General features: G+C 40.4%; 1 protein-coding gene across 1 annotated transcript in view; it reads left to right on the top strand.

Annotated features, from left to right (window-relative positions):
* The window catches only part of F13A1 (coagulation factor XIII A chain), a 183987-nt gene that overhangs the window by 56961 nt on the left and 107854 nt on the right, over positions 1–19172 (top strand). The window contains exons 5-6 of the mRNA XM_030817263.1: positions 13086–13204; positions 15962–16069. Of these exons, the coding sequence (XP_030673123.1) occupies positions 13086–13204; positions 15962–16069 (227 nt within the window). The remainder of the gene's footprint in view (positions 1–13085; positions 13205–15961; positions 16070–19172) is intronic.

Below are 19172 nucleotides of genomic sequence, written 5' to 3'. Positions count from 1 at the left end.
TATAAATGAAGATTTTGAATATATTAAGTTGGAGATAACCATAGATAGACAAGCGGAAATGACAAGTAGGTATGTGAATCTGGAGAAGAAAATCAGAGATGTATATTTGGGAGTTATCTGTACCTAGGGAGAAAATATAGATAAAGAAGGAAATAAGATATAGTATCTAGCCTTCAGGAACACCATCATTTAGGAGTCCAGTAGAGAAGAAGTCGGCAAAAGAGAATGAGATGGAAGAGTATATAGGAAGCAACCTATTCTAAGAAAATTGTATTTAAAAATTCATACTTATCAATCAAGAGTTTGTTATTGACTTTCTTTTTATTACAAAAAGAAAATCATAGGCTACATATAACTGTTCAGAACTCTAGGAAATTTCAGGAATGCTATAATTTACCCAGACTTTGGTTCGTTTGCAACTTTTCTGGATTATATCATGTGTGTGGGATATGTGTCTGCATTCATTTCAACTTATGTGACCACTCTTCTTGAGGGGAAAAGGGTTAGTTATGTTGCTTGACATATTAACTTTCAGGATAACTACTCAGGAGGTGGACAGTCTAATAACCTTCTAATTGCTGCCTTGGTCTTCAGTTGTATCGTGGTGAGCAGCTTCCAGATACCTCTGTTCTGAAAGAGTCGCTTAGATCTGGAGGCGTTCTTGTCCTAGAGGCTGTACAGGGACCTCCCCTAGGTTTTCAGTGCATGGAAAGGATTGGAGGAAGGTGGGACAAAAACCAGAGACCAGTTTGGAAGCTGTGGTCTAGGACAAAGATGATGATAAACTAAACTATGGTGGTACCAGTGGAGATGAGAAGGGGTTAGATTGGAGATCTATTTTGTATTTAGAACAAAAATTGCCCAGGGATTGAAGATGAGAAGTAGAAGAAATGGGAGGACTCAAGAATAACTCTAGATTTCTTGTTAGACCAATTGGCTTGATGGGGGTGCCATTTTCAGAGCTGGGAAAACTGTGGGAAGTGGAGGGGAAGCACTAGGGGTGAAGCTAAGAGTTACATTCAGAAATGTTAATTTGGTGATGTCTATGAGACATCCAAATGAAAACGTCAAGTAAGCACTTGAATAAAGTGAATCTAGAACTCAAAGGAGATGGCTGAGCTAGACATGTAAACATGGGCACAGTCAGGAGCAATAACAGACACAAATGGTTCAGGGTCATTAACAAGTAAGAGTTGAGACAAAGGAGAAGTCAACAAAGGAGGCTGAGCAGGAGCAGTCAGTGGAGCAAAAGGAGATTAAAAGAGCCCAGAGCCAGACACATTGATAGATTCAAGACAGCAGTTAACTCTGTTGAATGCTATGATTAGTTAAATAGGATAGGGGAGGAAACTGGCCACATAGTGTGGAAATATGGATGTTTTCGATGATCTTGAAAAGGACGGTTTCAGTAAAGTGATGGAGACAGAAGCCAGGGAGATGGTCATGGGCTGCGTTGTAAACAGGAGGTGAGAAAGTAGAGATGGCGGGAGATGGCACCTTTCTCAAGACTTTCTGTAGCACCTAGATGTTGAAGTGAAGGTCAAAGGAGAATTTTTTAAAGACAAGAGAGAGTGGGTGTTATTTTATGGTGATGGAGGGAACCAGGAAAGAGAGTTCGCAGTCCAGAGAGAGGACAGTGGTTCACAGCCTTGGCTGCACGTTGCAATCATCTGGGAAGCTTTGAAACTATGGATGCTTCAGTTCCCCATGCAAGCATCCTGATGTAATTGCTCTGGACTGCAGCCTGGGCTTTGGGGTTTTTAAAAGTTCTGCAGGTGATTCTTGGAGCCAAGGTTGAGAAGTTTTAGGAGTGAAATCCTTGAGTGTTTGGAATCTAGGGAACAGGTGAAGGGCCTGTGATGGGTGGGGCTATCTACTGTCTCCGGAGACAGGAGTAGAGTAGAAGAGGGGTGCAGATTTTCCAGTTTAATGGAAGGAGAATGAGGTTATTACCATTTTGCGACTTTTTTTTTTTTTTTTTTTGTCAGTGAAGTGTAAAGCAAAGCCATGTGTTGAGAAGCAGCAGCAAGGAAGGGCATGAGAGGCTTGATAGGGAAGATGTGAGCTAATCATCTGGAAGGTGGAAGGTGAACTTACTACGGGCACATGCCGGGAGGGTGCTCCCTGCTTCCAGAACACAAGGCAAACTAGCACAATCCTCTTCATTACTTGGCCTGTGGAGGCCCAAACATCTCTGCAAATTCTTTAGGGATTTCTGACTTCATGGCTGTCTCTGCCTCTAGGAATCCTACTCGCCCTTGTGCTGCTGCAAGTGAGAAACTTGACCTTCACCTTCAATTTCAATGTTGGCAACAACAACAAAAGCAGTCACACACAACATCTGTGAATGCCCAGACCTTAATTGCAGTTTGGGGTGGAGGGTGAGAGCAGGAAGGATGCACTCTGTGGTCACCACGCTTAGTGCACATCGGAATCACCTGGAGGGCTTGTTCAGACACTGCTGTGCAGCACCCTCAGGTTGAGTAGGTCTGAGGTCTGGCCTGAGAATTTGCATTTCTAACCAGTTCCTGGGGGATGCTGTTGCTGCTGGTCAGAGTCAACACTTAGAGGACCACTGGTTTCATAATAATCACAAAACAATAAAGCTGGGCATGGCCCCCAGAGCAGCCTGCAGTCCCAGCTACTTGGGAAGCTGAGGCAGGAGGATTGCTTGGGCCCAGGAGTTCGAGGCAGCCCCGCCAGCCTGTCTCTAAGAAGAAAGAAAAACAATAAGCAATAATTTTAAAACTCAGGAGGCAGGGCTGGGCGCAGTGGCTCACGCCTGTAATCCCAGCACTTTGGGAGACCAAGGCAGACAGATCATGAGGTCAGGAGTTCGAGACCAGCCTGACCAACATGGTGAAACCCCGTCTCTACTAAAAATACAAAAATTAGCTGGGCATGGTGGTGTGTGCCTGTAATCTCAGCTACTCAGGAGGCTGAGGCAGGAGAACTACTTGAACCTGGGAGGCGGAGGTTGCAGTGAGCTGAGGTCTCACCACTGCACTCCAGCCTGGGCCACAGAGTGAGACTCCATCTCAAAAAACAAAAACAAAACAAACAAACGAAAAGCCTCAGGAGATTATAATTTACTCTTCTTAAAATTTCACTGGCTCTACCCTGAACCTAATTCCAGTCTCTCTCCTCCTTACCACCCCTTCTCTCTCTCTCCTACTGTTCTCCTTTATTCTCTGAACTTTTCTCTCCCATTCTGTCCCAGGAGCAAATTCTCCTTCCTTAATGCAGAGTGGTCCAGTGAGCTTTATTATCTTGTTGCTTGATCTCTTCCAACAACCATGCTTTTGGGCACTGAACACCTTTTTTTTTAAATGAAGTGAGAGAAAGAGGTCATCTCCCCACTTTACTCGTTGTGTGGTTTTACCAGCCTAGCATGCAAAGCATAACCCAAAAAGGGGACGATATGATGAACCTCCCCCCGCCACACACACAAGCACATACACTGTAGCCCAGCAGTCCCCTGCACTTTTATGCTTGTGTGTGTTAATGCATAACAAAGGACTCAGCGCTATGGCCTGGTAACTGGAAAATAGGTCAAAAGAGACGGGTGAGACTGTCGCCCAAGTGAAAAAGATAGCAGAAAATGAGAAGGAAAACTGTTTGCAGAAATTGTCAAAAGAGAGCCAGGTGAACAAGATTGTGGTCCGAGGTGGCGCAGAACGCTGGGCTGAAAATTACAGCAGCACGCACAGCACTTATTGATAGGAGAATGCTCAGCTGTGCTCCTGAGGGCCCCTCAGCCTGCTTTGCATTCATAGGCAATTTATCCTCCTTAATCACTAAATCATTAATGGGGATCAATAGCAATGCCACACCAGTGAAGGCAGGGGTGCATGCAGGGAGAATAATTGCTTAGATTTTAGTTTAGTGGTGCTAACCGGGCTTCGGGTCCATTCTGGGAGGAAACCCTTCTCCTGGGTGTTAAAGAAAACTCAACCCACAAAGGCAGCAGGAGTGAGATGGGCAGTTATTACGAATTCATCATGTTTTTTTAACTACTCAGGAACTCAGAATTATTGAATGTATTTCACTATTCAAATATAGAATGTTCCAGTTTGGTAATCTAGCACTAGTGCCAGATAGTGGGTTCTGAAAGATTTAGATTTCTGATATCTGTGCCTAGTACTCTGGAGAAGCACTGAGCAGTATTTTTGATTGGGCATCAGTTACCTTTAAGGGATTTTTCTCCTCTTGATAAGTTGTTCCCCCATTCCGTTCTCCATCACTGCTTTTCCCTCACCTCATTCAACCTCATATCCATAGCCTCTGGCACACTTGAGGTTTAATAAATGTTTGCTGTGTTGATTTAATAATCCCAAGTAAATACTTTTTAGTTTTGCTGCACCCTATTATTACAGATAACTTATAAATGTAATCTCAGAACTTACCGTCTTGAGAAAAGTCAAAAACATATCTGGTGTGCTGGAAGGTGTGTGTCTGTGGGTGATGTGTGTGTGGATTTCTCTCTCTCTTAGCATCTGACACCAAATTAGTATCTAATATTTCCTTTTTATTCAATGTGTTTTTTCATTTTTCTTTAAACAAATAAATCAATTTAATATGAAGAAATCAATATGTTCCCAATATCTTGGATGCTTTTAACAGCAAATAAATAAATATGACCCACTTGTATTTTATTATTAAATTCATCCTTGAGCTATTTGCTTTGTATTTATATACGGTCTTTTTAGCCCCTTTCGTACAGAATGGAGTAAGTCACCAAGACTGTTGTCCTCAGAGTAACAATGACCAACATCCCTTCTCTTGGAGACTGTTGAGCCCAGACCTGAATTTACACCCTCAGGCTAGAGCCATTCATCCATCAATCCACAAATATTGATAGTATGTCTCATCCCATGCCCATAACAACACAGTGACCTGTGCACAGTACAACAGTATGATGTATTCATTCATAAAAATTCAAAGTCAATACTGAATTAGGTACTGGGACTATGGCAGTGAAAAAGGCAGACACAATCTTCGTATAGCTTCTAGCAAGGGTTTTACAAATGAGCTTCTAATAAAAAAGTGATTACAATTGTAAAAAGGCTAAAATAAGTCAGTGCACAACAAGAACACAAAACTGGGGACTCCAACCTATTTGGGGAACGAGGAGAGACTGGCCAGTAGCTTAGCTTTGCACCCTGCCTAGCACCCAGAACAGTATTTGCATAGGATAGTAATCAAATAGTTGGTTAATTGAATTTTTATGAAGTTTTAATAAAACTTATGCAAAAATTTTAACCTTTATTTGCTCAATACCCCTCTTAAATAAAATGTGTGTATCATTCTTCCTAGTGTCTGAGTCATTAGAGACTTGTTATGCTTTTTATGCCAAGCGAGGATCATTTAGTGTGGCCCCGTAATCAGAAAGGATCCCAGAGAGCTCACAGTAAACCTTCTTTTCAATGGCATGTCGGTGACCCCAGGATTGAGGTGCAAAGGTCTTTACAAGGTGTTTCTAGAAAGAGCATGGTTGGAAGTGTCTAATGCATTCATCCACCAATTCATGTGGTTTACAATTCCTTCCTTATGGAGTCTCTTATATGCTTCAAAGTGTGCTCATAGTCAGTATCTCCCTAGACTGTGTGTTTGGAAGGCATCATCCTTCTCTCATTCAGCCTTTCGTGGTGCCTGGAATTGAGTCAACGTTCAGTAAATGTTTGCTGAACTGAACTGATAATCACCATTCTGAGAGGCAAGGAGATGATTATTAGACTCAGATTTCAAGAGAGAAAGCAGGTTCTGTGATGTTACGTGCATTTCTCAAAGTCCTATAGAAAATTAAGAAACAAACCGGGGCTAACCCTGGAGCATCCTGACTCAGTCAAGGTAAGCACTTATATTTTTAAAACAAAAGCCATCAGTATCTGGCATTGTGTAGCAAAAGAAAAAAAAAAAACAGTAGATGGCCAGCCGAGAAGATTCTGTGATGACCTAATCAATGTGGAAAGTTCTGCCATAATTAATAAATAAATAAATAAATAAATTCAGGATGATATTTACAAGATCAAATGAAAGCTTTCTCTGGGAAAAAAAATTAAAGCATATCAACAAGGGCACAGTCTCCCTTAGAGGATATGTGCTAAGTAAAGAAGCTCTGACATTTTCTTTGTAGAATTGCTTCATGAATAATAGTCTATCTTCTGAAGATATCTCAGTACACTAAAAAGCCCTTAACCAGCAAAACAGGCAAATTAGCACAAATCCAATAAACTTCTCAAGCTGGTGTGAGCTGTAATGCAACATGTTTGTAAGGAATGTAAACTATGTTGTACTATGCACCCACGGGTGATTGTGCTGTCATGAGCATGGCAGGAGACATACTATCAATATCTGTGAATTGACGGATGAATGGCAGTAGCCTGAGGGTGCAAATTCTGGTCTAGGCTCAACAGTCTCCAAGAGAAGGGGTGTTAGTCATTGTTATTTCGAGGATACCAGTCCTGGCGAACTACTCCACTTTATACTGAAGGGGCTAAAAGGAAAGAAGCAAACTCAACTGACTGTTGAGGAACCACTTGCTTGTGCTTCATAGATTGATTCCATTCCAGTGTTACTAGGTAGGCAAGCAAGGTCTCTGGAGTGGCTATATGAAACCATCTTAGGAAAGCAGTGGGTTTGGATCCTTCCAGAATAAAAAGCTCAGACTCTAGAAATGCCATTCCTGAATACGCTCACAATTCCCACTGACAGGAAGTTACTCCTGGTACGCCACAGCACACACAGCCTGTTAGAATCTGCCACCCCTTTTGATGTACTTTATGATGGAAAAACATATCATGGTGACACCTGTCCGGAGTCACATTTGCTCTTTAGATCAAGCCACTCCCTCTAACAGTGATTACACACCCCCAGCATGAATCTTTCCTCTTTTTAGTGGTGCTCAGCTTTTATATAAAGGGGGAAGCAAGTGTAAGTGATTGCTAATTCCCTCGATCTAAATTCCTTCCTTCCCTAAATGGTGACTCATTTTGCCTTTTTGAAGGGCCAAATCATTATTCCTTCTAAAGGATTAGAAACAACACCAAACTCTGGTTTAAACTGTTGAAAGAGACCATGTAGGATAGCTGTTCTGGCACCACAGTTGTGTTTAATTCCTGGGCTCCCTTTGCTAGACTTGAGCCTAATGACCAAGAAAATGGAACTTGCTCTGACTTTGAAATAGCATGTAAATAAGCAGAAGGAATGTATCAGCCCATGCAATGATGAATGATCCTCCTCCTCGCAAAGAGGTTATACAGATACTAAAATCAATAGGCTCAGCATTTGTTTTTACATGTTTGTTATAAATCCTTACCTTCTCTGGGTGGGGTGGGGAGGACAGTGGGAATGTCAGAGGGTGACTGAAATCCACCCCAAATTTTCTCGGCCCACTCTTTTCTTTTTTAACTACCCTTCTATTCCCACCAGAGGAACAGTAAAATAAATGAGGTCATTATTCTTCACTACATGCGTCTTGTAAATTGTTAGTCAGCCTGCAAGAGTGGTTATTTACGAGGCATTTTGAAGGTCTGTTCTGGTGACAGAGCTGCTCTGGGCAGTGGATGGAGGTGCTGTGTCACACTCACCAATGGTGCCATGTGTAATCTGTTTTTCTCGGAGTTTTATTGTAATGGTGGTTGTCTGCCAGAGGTCACCTACTATCAAAGAGTTGTCAGTTGGTCCAAGGTGCAGCCGCTCCTACTCTGGGAGCTGTCTAGACCTTATTTCTCCCCTCAGTCCTCAGTTAAGTATCGTTTCCAGCTCCCACATTCCACACAAGCCTCACACACATCTACCTTCTACCAGGCCAAATTGTTGGGTTTCTAGAATAGTGAGTTGTTTGTTAGTTTGTTTTTCCTATTAGTCGAGTCTTCCATTTTACTAAGTGAAGAACTAGCTTCCCCTGAAACTTAGTGAAACCCCACCCCTCTGAAGCTAACCAAAAATTTAAAAACAAACAAAAACACTATCAAAAAGCCAACAGCAAAAATCTCCAGGGGCAAATGATTACATTTTTCTATTTTTGTTAGCCTTCCAAACATAGGGAGTTTTTTTGGCGTTTCCATCGTGATACAATTTTTTTTTAACCTTGCTTTGGACAACTATATTTTAAAGTGACAGATCTGAATAAAAACAGGAGAAATAAGGCACTGCTTTCCACCCTCAATCTTTTTTTTAAAATCATAAATAAATTTAAAATCGAGCCTTCCCATTTGACTTCCTTGCCATATTGTGGATTCATGATAATGTCTGCCTGTTTGAGGTGAGATTTAATTCAAGAGTTGGAAGGGAAAGGGTGGCTTAGTCTGGAGCTCCAGAACTCCTCTCTATCATGCTTTGCCACTTAAATTTATCACTTCCCATCAATACTAATGCAAAGCCCAAAGGTAAATCCTTCATTTTCTTGGACTTCTTCCTTACTCTCTAAGCTCCAGACATCTTCCCAATCTCTCATTCTTTCAGTAGACATTGATTGATGTCCTACCGTGTTCCAAGGCACAGTGTTGGGGGCTGGGGACACAGTCATCTGATCCTTTGGACCCAAGAGCCAGGAACTACTCAGAAGGCAGCTTATTCAAATCCTAGTTTCACAACTCACTAGCTGCATGACCTTGGAAAAGTTATGTTTCTCTCTGCCTCAGTTTCCTTATCAGTGAAAGGGGGCTACTTTCCTCACAAGGATGTTATGAGTGTGCATGAGTTCATTTCTCTTGTTATAAAGCACTTAGAAAGTTCCTGGCCATAAATAAGCAGTATAACAATGCTTATTTACATGCTACTACTTAAAAAAAAATTAAGAAGTAAATACTTAAACACATACTTATTCAATAAATATAATCATTAAATGGCAATGTCCATACAGTGAGATAAATGTTACTCCAGCCTCCATGGGGCACTAAGGGAACAAGGTTTAATTCAGTCTGTGCTGGAAAGGAGAGGGTTCAGGGAGACTTAAAGAAGGAGAAAAATGTTGTGTTTAAGGACATTGATAATAAAAAAGCACAACCCTATATTGCTCTTAAAGAAAAACTAATGCATGAAAGTTGGACCTGTTAATCTCTTATTAAATGGGTAGCTTCACTTAAATGGAAACACATCTTAAAAAATAACTTTTTCTGATGGGAAAAGTCTCATTATAGAAATAAAAAATAATAAAAGCATAAAAAGAGCTCGAAGATCTACAAATCAGAGACACCAACAATTAACATTTTGTTGTAATGTCATCCATTTAAAGTATTTTCAGTGCTTTTCATTTTTGATTGGCAATTAATTGAATATATTGTTCTTTTCAAATAAACACACATGTACATATATATGGCTAAAAGCAAACTTTCCTTTTCACCAATCTTCCAATCCTAGAGAATCCCCAGAGAAAACCAACTTTAACTGTGTATATCATTACAGATACTTTGTTATCATTTTATATATTGATTGCATATATATACCCAGAGAATTTAGGTTTTTTTAAACCACAAATGAGATTGCGTCAACCTGTTGCTCTGTACCTCATTTTCTCACTCAGTATATCTTGGTGCGTTTTCTATATGAGTACATGCATCTTCTTTTTAATGGCTGCTCGGTATGGTCATATCATATTGTTTTGGTCTTTTGTTTACAACTATTTGGATTGTTTCCCATTTTCACTATAGCATGTTATGCCATTTTGAAGGTTGCACATGCATTTTGTACAAATGTTACTGTGGAATAGACATCTAGAAATAGCATTGGGCAAAGTGAATTCACATTTTAAATTTGCATAGATATTGCCTAATTACCCTTTAAAAAGGCTGCAGTATTTTACACTACAGCCATAGTAGATGAGAGTATCCATCTCTTCATACCCTCCATTGGCACTGGTGGTTAACCATTTGTTTTAATATTTGCCAATATGGTAGGAGAATTATGGTATTTCATTGGTATTTCATGGTTAATTTGGTTTTTATGTCTCTGATCATTAGTGGAATTGAGCATTTTTTCATATATTTATTGAATGTTATGTTTCTCTACCTGCTTATATCTGGAACATGTCAGGTGAAATAAAGATTGTCAGGGAGAGACACACATGTGCCTCTTAAATCCATGGATACTGTTTGTATATAGCAGGATAAAGAGATCTTACTGACACTTTTTTTCTTACATGGATAACCAGCTGTCAAAACACCACGTATTGATCAGATCTATTTTTACCTAGTGATTTTAAGGGCCATCTTTATTATTTACTAAGATTTAATACACATTTAGCTCCTTCCATATATTTGTCCATTACTCTGCTAATGTCAGTTTTAAGTGTAGCTTTGTTTCAGTTAGCTATAATCACACTAATGCTACATGAGAAAGAACCAGAAAATCTTAGTGTCATACAACAATAAGCACTTATTCATGGATCTGGGGCTTGGCTGGGGTTGGGCTCATCCAGAGGGGACTTCACTGGCCAGCTCTGCTTCAGGTGGGAACAGCTGGAGAGGATCCATCTCTCCCTGAGAGCTCCGGAGACCCTCTGCTCTGTTGCCTCTCATCCTTCTTTGACCAGTGGGCTTGCTGGGTCATATTTTCCTCAGGGTGATAGCAGATTTGTATGATCACATACTCAGCTGTGCAGTCATATTTTAGACCCCTACTTGCTTCTGCTAGCATTGCTTCTGCTAACACTCCATTAGCCAAAATAAGCCTGAAGTTAAGAGAGGATATTCCACATTTAGAAGGAAAATACTAGTTACATGGCAAAGGGCATAGATGCAGGAAACTATAAACTGGGGTCCAAAGTTTAATTTACCTTTGGGCAAGTCCTTCAATTTTTCTTCTTGTTCAACATATTAGTTTTTGGCTATTTTCTCTCTCTCCTCTTTTTTTTTTTTTTCAGACGGAGTCTAGCTCTGTTGCCCAGCCTGGAGTGCAGTAGTGCTATCTCGGCCTCCTGGGCTCAAGTGATTCTCCTGACTCAGCCTCCCGAGTAGCTAGGGTTACAGGAACACACCACCATGGCTGACTTATATTTTTATTTTTAGTAGAGATGGGGTTTCATTGTATTGGCCAGGCTGGTCTCAAACTTCTGACCTCAAGTGATCCACCTGCCTCAGCCTCCCAAAGTGCTGGGATTACAGGCATGAGCCACCACGCCCTGCCTGGCTGTTTTCTTTCACATTGTGTTTTCCAGATAAGCTTTTGAATGAGCAGGTGAAGTTCCAAAACTTCTGAGTAGAAGTTTGGTTGGGTTCACATTGGTCATATAGACTAATTTGGGTAGAATTTATATCTTTACGTTACTGAATGTTCATATCCAATTGGAAACATTTTGTATGTGTTCATTTTGTATTTGAGTTTTATATCTTTTGACAAAGTTAATTTTTCTTATAAGTATTTTCAGACAAACTCAAAAGCAGAAAGAGTAGCACAATGAGTATCTACTTATATGTCTCTCAGAGTTAATAGTTATCAAGATTTTGCCACATTTGCTTCATCTATCCCTTTTTCCCTTATTCTTTGCCTTAGCATTTTCAAGTAAATTCTAGTAATCATATTATTTTACCTGTACATATTTTAGCATGTAGCTTTTTAAAAATAGACATATATACAGTATACATAGATACATATGTACATATGTGTGTATGTATGTGTTTATCTGTGTTTGTGTATAATTATTGCAGCTAATACAAATCAACAAGAGATCCTTGGTATTATCTAATGAACCATCTTTAATCTAATTTTCCCAATGTATAAAAATTATCTTTTTAGTTAGTTTATTTGGATTGAAGTGTGTTGATTAAATTCGGTTGGTATGTCACTTAAATCTTTTCCTCTAGAGTAATCCTCTTCATCTGTTCCTTCATGCCACAAACTTATGGCTGAAACTGAGTCACTTTTTATGTAGAACTTTCCATATTCTGAATTTTGCTGATTCCGTCCCCTGGTGTCATGAAATATTTTTCTCTAACCGCTGTGGGATTTTTTTTTAACCACTGTGGCATTTTCTGTTAAGCAGCTAGTTAGATCTAGAGACTCTATCAGATTCAGCTTCAAGTGGCATTTTTATTTTTTTGGAGGAAGGGGCAAAAATACTTCATAAGTCATGCCATTGCTTCCTAGGACATTCATCCTGGCAGAAGATACATATATTTAGGTTTGTCAATAGTATCTGCTTCACGTTTTATCAGTCTCATCCACCCGTTATGAAGTTCCCTTCTTAAAGAATTATTTCTGCCTCAATTCATTATTTCATTAGGGATTGCAAGATCATGACATTCTAATTCTACCATTCCTTTTGAATTTATTATAATCAATTATTTCGTTACCTTGAGGTAGAATTCATGTAAAAACATTTAGATGCCTGTCCCAAACACACACATTTTCCTGAGTGCGATTTACACTCGTAGGGTCCTGTCTGTGTTAAAGATGCTTTGCTGCTCTCCCACCAGGCCTGGGAATAACTACCAGACTGATGATAGACGGGCAGGATGGCCCTCCTGAAATTCTAGCCACAGGGAAGAAAAGTCCTTGCAATGAAAGACACTGGCCAGGGAAGCTGGTTGGACACATACACATACTTGCACATCCACAAGTATCTTTCATTAAAAGGAGATGACCTACTGCTTCCCTCCTGCCAGTGATGGGCCACAAAACAGACATGACATGACAAATTAGGCTTTTGCCTTCTCATATGTCTCAGATTTGTTTTAAAAATCATTTTCAATTCATCTAGTTTTCTATTAACGTTAAAAGGTTGGAAATTACATTTTAATTTGTGTTAGAGATGTACATCAGTATCATAGAATTCTGAAAACTACTGATGCACCAGAATCATAAAATGTTTAATGAGACATATCAATTTAATTCTGCTGCTTGGAACTTAAAGAGCCAGAGTTTGTCAGCATTTTGCTAACAAATGTCATCATTTCCGGACTGAATTTGGTGCTGGTGATGTTCACCATTACTAAAAATACTGGGAAATGAGCTATGCTTAGTGAAACAAAGGGCGTGTTTTAAAAGTTTGGCTGATCAAATGCAGTTTAGAAACAAAATAAACTTGCAAGTGTTTGGAAACAGTCTGGTTTGGTAATGGTCACTATGTTTAAACCCTGATGCAGATGATGCTGTGTATCTGGACAATGAGAAAGAAAGAGAAGAGTATGTCCTGAATGACATCGGGGTAATTTTTTATGGAGAGGTCAATGACATCAAGACCAGAAGCTGGAGCTATGGTCAGGTGAGCCACTGAAAATCTGTTATTGTCAAGGACATTTTTACTTCATATTTTTTGTCACATGTATCCCTGCAGGGTCCCATATATCGATATTAGACAAGCACAATTTCCTGCTTTTTAGGATCTGAGACTCCAAGGCAGAGAGCATAGGAGTAGGGACTCATAAAGACAACTGCATAATGCATCAGCTGAAACCACATATCTCTGGGTATTACAGTGTTACAGAAATGAGAGATTCCATGAATAATGTGGCATTCTATTGAGAAATGCTTTGGCCACTTAGAACAGTGAAATCTCATTAGTTCAACTTGGCTTATAAAGAAAGGTATTTTGAAAGTGATGCAAAGAATACTGCAAGGGGTGTGCCCAATTCAAAGAAATAGCTTTTTTTTTTTTTTTTTTTCAGTGTTAGCGTAGGGTACTGCTAATTAGAAAAGAGTGTTATCATTTCATAAAAGGAAGGCCCGCTGAACTTTTACATTGAAAGATTTTATCAGTTGCAAACTCAAGTTATTGTCTAGACATAAAGTAGCAAATGGCATTTCTTTAAGATGTTCAGTCATTCAAACTATTTGTTTGGTATCTTTAACAATGGAGCAAATGAACGATATTTTACCAGTTTTCTATAAATGAATGCATGTCGTGTGATTTCAAAAGGATTTTTAATTAGCGACACAAGAGGGGGGTGAGTGTCATTTCTCAGGAGTTTTGGCTGGGATGGCTAGAATTGTGCATCATTGTGCTGGGCATCCAGCGGGGAGTTTTCACGGAATCTGGTGGTCACAGGGAACTTTCTTGGCTCCGGATGCCTTGCTTTGACTTCCATATGGGATCTCCCTGTGTTCCTCACCCACTGCTCCAGTACCCGTGTCATCCTGCCTACCTGGCTTTGTGAACAGCTTCCCTGACTCCAGAGAATTACATGCCCAGTGCTCAGGCTTGCCCGTCTGCATTTCTGATGTCCTGCCAAGCTACGAGCTACGTTGGCACCCCGTTTTTGGATTCCTGCCTGACGCCCTGCTTTCAAGCCATCCCCTCCTCAGTGACATGCAACCTTTGACTATACTGCCTACTGCCTGATGCCCTTGTCTTTGGTCCCCAATTTCTAGCCTTTAGCCTGGTGATTCTATTTATGGCCCAAATGTGACAATCTATAGATAGCTAACAAGGGGAAAAGTCATCAAGGTGGGCAGCAAGGAGGTCTGGAAAGGTGTCCCAAGCCCAGTCAGGGCACTCCTCGCCTGCATGCCTTTGGGTAGGCACCCCGGAACACAGTCACTTGACTGTATCTTCTGTCACTCAAAGAGGCTATTGGTGTGTGCCCTTTGGCCAGAATAACCAGCCAAGTGTGTTTACCGTGATGTGGGGAATCGATCAGTTCTATGACTATTTCTTGAACTCTCCAGTTAGTTGCTATCATGCCCAGCAAATACAGCTGAGAGAAGCTGCTTAATAAGAACCAAAATACTGGGCTATTTCCATACCTGAAGAACTAGTGCACTTACCCATTACTGCATCCATCCCATCAGTTTGGGATACACCCAGAGTGGGTATTCTAACTGGACTGAATAAAGAATTGTGTGGCAATTAGCCATTATGATTGTGGTTTCTGTCACAAGCACTTGGGTGGATAATACACAAGGTTTCTCTATTCAGGAAAATCTCTTACTAAAGTGAGGTACAGTATAGGTAAAAATCTTCCTGTCTTGCTATTTGATCTTTATTCCTTCTTAAGAAAATTCTGGTATTGCCTGTGGCTAGCAGTTCGTTCGTTCGTTCTTTCTTTCTTTCTTTCTTTCTTTCTTTTCTTTCTTTTTTTTTTTTTTTTTTGACGGAGTCTTGCTCTGTCACCCAGGCTGGAGTGCAGTGGCGTGATCTTGGCTCACTGCAAGCTCTGCCTCCCAGGTTCACGCCATTCTCCTGCCTCAGCCTTCCGAGTAGCTGGGACTACAGGCATCCACCACTACACCCAGCTAATTTTTTCTATTTTTAGTAGAGATGGGGTTTCACCATGTTAGCTAGGATGTTCTCGATCTCCTGACCTCGTGATCCGCCCGCCTCGGCCTCCCAAAGTGCTGGGATTACAGGAGTGAGCCACCACGCCCGGCCACTAGCAGTTCTTTCTAAGGAGACTGAACTGGTACCAGACTCCTCCCTTGATAGTGTAATCTACTTTCTGCAGCCTTCTACCCTCTCCTTGATCCTGGGGTCCACCTTGTCTCAGAAGAGGGGAAACCTTAGAGGGACAGTCACTGTATGAGTCTCCTACTATTTTGGGTGCAAACTGAGTAGTGTGAAGCGCCTTCCTGTGATACACCTGAGAGCTGTTTATTTTGGAAATGCACGAGGACTTACATTACTTTCGAGGTCCTAAGACTCTGGCCTGACTTTGGTAAATCATTCATTCCTTCTTTTTGGGTACAGGAGCCAATATGTTGAAAAGACCTTCTAAATTAACTTGAATCATTTTCTGAGGAACTTCAAGTCAGCTCATGATCCCTGAGTATATCAACTCTCTAGTAGTTCTGTTTATGTTTCCGGCTTGCTTTTATATTCTTACTCACTTTAATGAAAAACAAAAGAAGATGTCTCTTTCCTTCTACTTTAATATTTCATACTAAAGATTATGGGAGATCACTATACGGGAAACACACATTTCTAAACATTAGGTTGTGGTTTCATGTCATTTTTCATCAGAGAATATTTTGCTTGCAGAGTGAACACTAAGTAGTTTCTCTTTGTTTTTCTTTCTCCAAATAGTTTGAAGATGGCATCCTGGACACTTGCCTGTATGTGATGGACAGAGCACAAATGGACCTCTCTGGAAGAGGGAATCCCATCAAAGTCAGCCGTGTGGGATCTGCAATGGTAAGCAGCAATTACTGATACCTAAAATCTATTACACCCATCATTTGCCTCAGTATATAGGCCAGTTCATTAAGAGCTGCTGAAATGATGACTTACACTTAATAAACTTTCATTTGTAGGATTCTAGCTCCTGACACCCAGTTATATAGCTCCTGGAATTTTCTGAGCTTATCATGTGCTATGAAACAAAATTATCATCTCATTACTGTATGTTTCTTTGGCTTCAGACAAACAGTGATAGATATAATGATACTATAGACCAATTATTCTTAAGAACCCTTTGCCTAGGGACTGAGGAGTGATCATGACAAAAATGTCAATGACTATAATCAGACAGTTGATCAACCAAACATCAAGGTGCACAGATGTGCAAGGCACAGCTTTTCTCCATCTTCACACTGATAGTAAGAGTGAAGAAATGAATGGCTACGTCTCATCCTAACACCTGTCACAAGGATGTGTCACTGTAGGGCTTTCTCACTTATGAAGTGGGTGTTGATTCTTTGCAGGATCCTGTGTGGTAAGTAGGGCAGGCATTACTCATGCACTTTTACAAGTTAGGACGCAGGGTAAGGACAGCTTTCAGTGACAAAGCCACAGCTAGAACTCCAGTCTGCTGACTTCAAATCTAGACGTTTTCTACCTTCCATGCTGCTCTCTGCAGGATATCCTAAAACAACTTTGAGAACGGAGAGATCCTGCAGTGGAACAACTTTCTGAGAAAGGAGATAGAACTCCCATGAGTGGGAAGGGTGGGGCCAGGCATGGGACATGGATTAAATGGGATGTCCAGGACCCATGCAGTCCTGGATTATATCAATGTACCCAGCACGGAGAGCCAGACTTTGGTTCAGAGAATTACATCCAATCTGTCTGAAGAGTAGATTATTTCTGAAGAAATGTTAAGCTGGGAGGTATTTCAAACAATCAAAGACTGAGAAAAAGAAATACTTATATTACCAATTTCCTTAAGTTTTCTAAGAAATTCTCTTTTTGAAAGAATGTTATGTTTGAGTTTGGTTGTATATTCTTTTGAGCTAAACGAAATCAATATTGTTAATATAAAAATATTAGACTGAGAATGATATGAAATATAATTTCTGGTTAGCTTCTAAGAATGGTTCCTTTTATTTTATTAATAACTAAGCTACATGTCAATTTAAGAAACAGCGGAGCATAAAAAGTGAAAGTAGAAATCAACACGTAAAGGCAGTTTTGTTTTCTGTGCATTTACATTCCATAATGAGAAGACAATGAATTCCAAAGATTTGGGGGAATGTTGAATTTGGGAAATGTTTACAAAAGTGTCATGACCATTTATAACAAACATAAATTAGACCTGCATCTGATCACTATTTTTACTGTTTTGCCCACGAGATTTCTCTTTTTCTTCTTTGAAGTTACCACAACAATTTTGCAGTGAGAAAGGAAGCAACAGCTAGCAGTGGTTAAATTTAAATTAATTCCATCTTAAGCATTCTAAAATGGCACGCTCATCAGCATAAGCTTACTCACACACTGTGTGTACTTTTACGCACCAGAAGTCAGAAATAACTGCCTAACAGAAGCCAGTGCAAAAGAGAAGCAGACAGGAAGCAGTTAACCTAATGTGTCTGTGGTGGCAGCTGGCTAAGCGGAAGCTGTTAATTATTGAATAAGCACACATACTCCTAATGCAAATTGCCTTGAGATTTTATTAATCATATGAAGCCTATGAAGTTCTAAGTTTGAAAATTTATATCCCAATTAAAAGATTTAAAACTAGACAGAGAAAATCCATTTGGAAAATGGTTTGGTTTTATTTTTGGAGGGGGAGAATTTGGGTGTTAAGGGGTAGAGGTCCTGACCTGAGACATTTCAAGCAATATTTCCATTTCCATCACACCCTTGTTTACATATACAAAATGTTCAATGGTTTTCAAAAGCACTTTCACTTCTATTAGCTCCTTTATACGTCTGTGAATCTTTCCAAAATCTGTTCAGTTTTAATAATCTTAAAAGCTAAAATACTGAGCCTCCAAAAATCAATTTAAAAAATGACACAGAAGAAAAATCAAGTGTTCTTTGGTCATTCAGGCAGATACTCTCCCGTTCACAAATCCTGGAAATCTATCATGAAATTTCCAAATGCAGTTAAACAAAGAAGAAAGACAAAAAAAAATCTTTAAATTTCTCAATTAATGATTTGACTTTATTAGTATGAAAAGACGTGCTTAGAGAGCCCAGAAGAAAATGTTTTGAAGTTGTGGACTCCTAGCCAGAACCCTGTCTCAGGGCGACGGAGCTGTGTGTGTTTTCTCAGGGGCTGGGCCCAGGCCGCAGGTAAAACAAAGGCTGGTGCAGAGTTGTTCTGAATTCCTCTCAAACACCTCCCGGCCTGGTCACAGAGGCTAGAAATCCCTTTCGCAGGCTGCAAATGCCAGAGCAGTGGTATAAGTGGCATGTGGACTCTTCAGAAAAATAGCGCATAGACCTCAGTTCACCCCCAGGTGAGAGTGAAGGAAGGCAGAACTTTCCTGAGGGCACTTGCTGCCGGGAAACAGTGAGGATGAGCAGACCAGTCTTTGCTGGGTATCTGGAGAGAGTGGAGCTGGGTGGGGACAAGATGCAGAGCACATGACTGGGGCCCCAAAGACAAATTTGCTTACTGTGGTCAAGGACAAGTCTAGCTCTGAAGGTTGGCAAGGAGTTTTCGGGAAACAGGTGGGTGCATGTTGAGAAAAGCACCGATAATCCAAATTGTGCAAACTTTCAATGATAATAAGAATCTGAATTTGGGCCAGGCACAGTGGCTCACGCCTGTAATCCCAGCACTTTGGGAGGCCGAGGTGGGCAGATCACCTGAGGTCAGGAGTTCAAGACCAGCCTGACCAACATGGAGAAACCCTGTCTCTACTGAAAATACAAAAAATTAGCCGGTCATGGTAGTGCATGCCTGTAATTCCAGTTACTCAGGAGGCTGAGGGGGGAGAGTTGCTCAAACCTGGGAGGCAGAGGTTGTGGTGAGGTGAGAGCACGCCATTGCACTCAAGAGTGAAACTCCATCTCAGAAAGGATTTGAAGTGCACAATCCCCAGATAAAAATATTTATTGTCCAGTATAT

Source organism: Nomascus leucogenys, chromosome 8, assembly GCF_006542625.1.
Source record: "Nomascus leucogenys isolate Asia chromosome 8, Asia_NLE_v1, whole genome shotgun sequence".
NCBI lineage: Eukaryota > Metazoa > Chordata > Mammalia > Primates > Hylobatidae > Nomascus > Nomascus leucogenys.
This window is presented reverse-complemented; position numbering and strand designations above follow the sequence as displayed.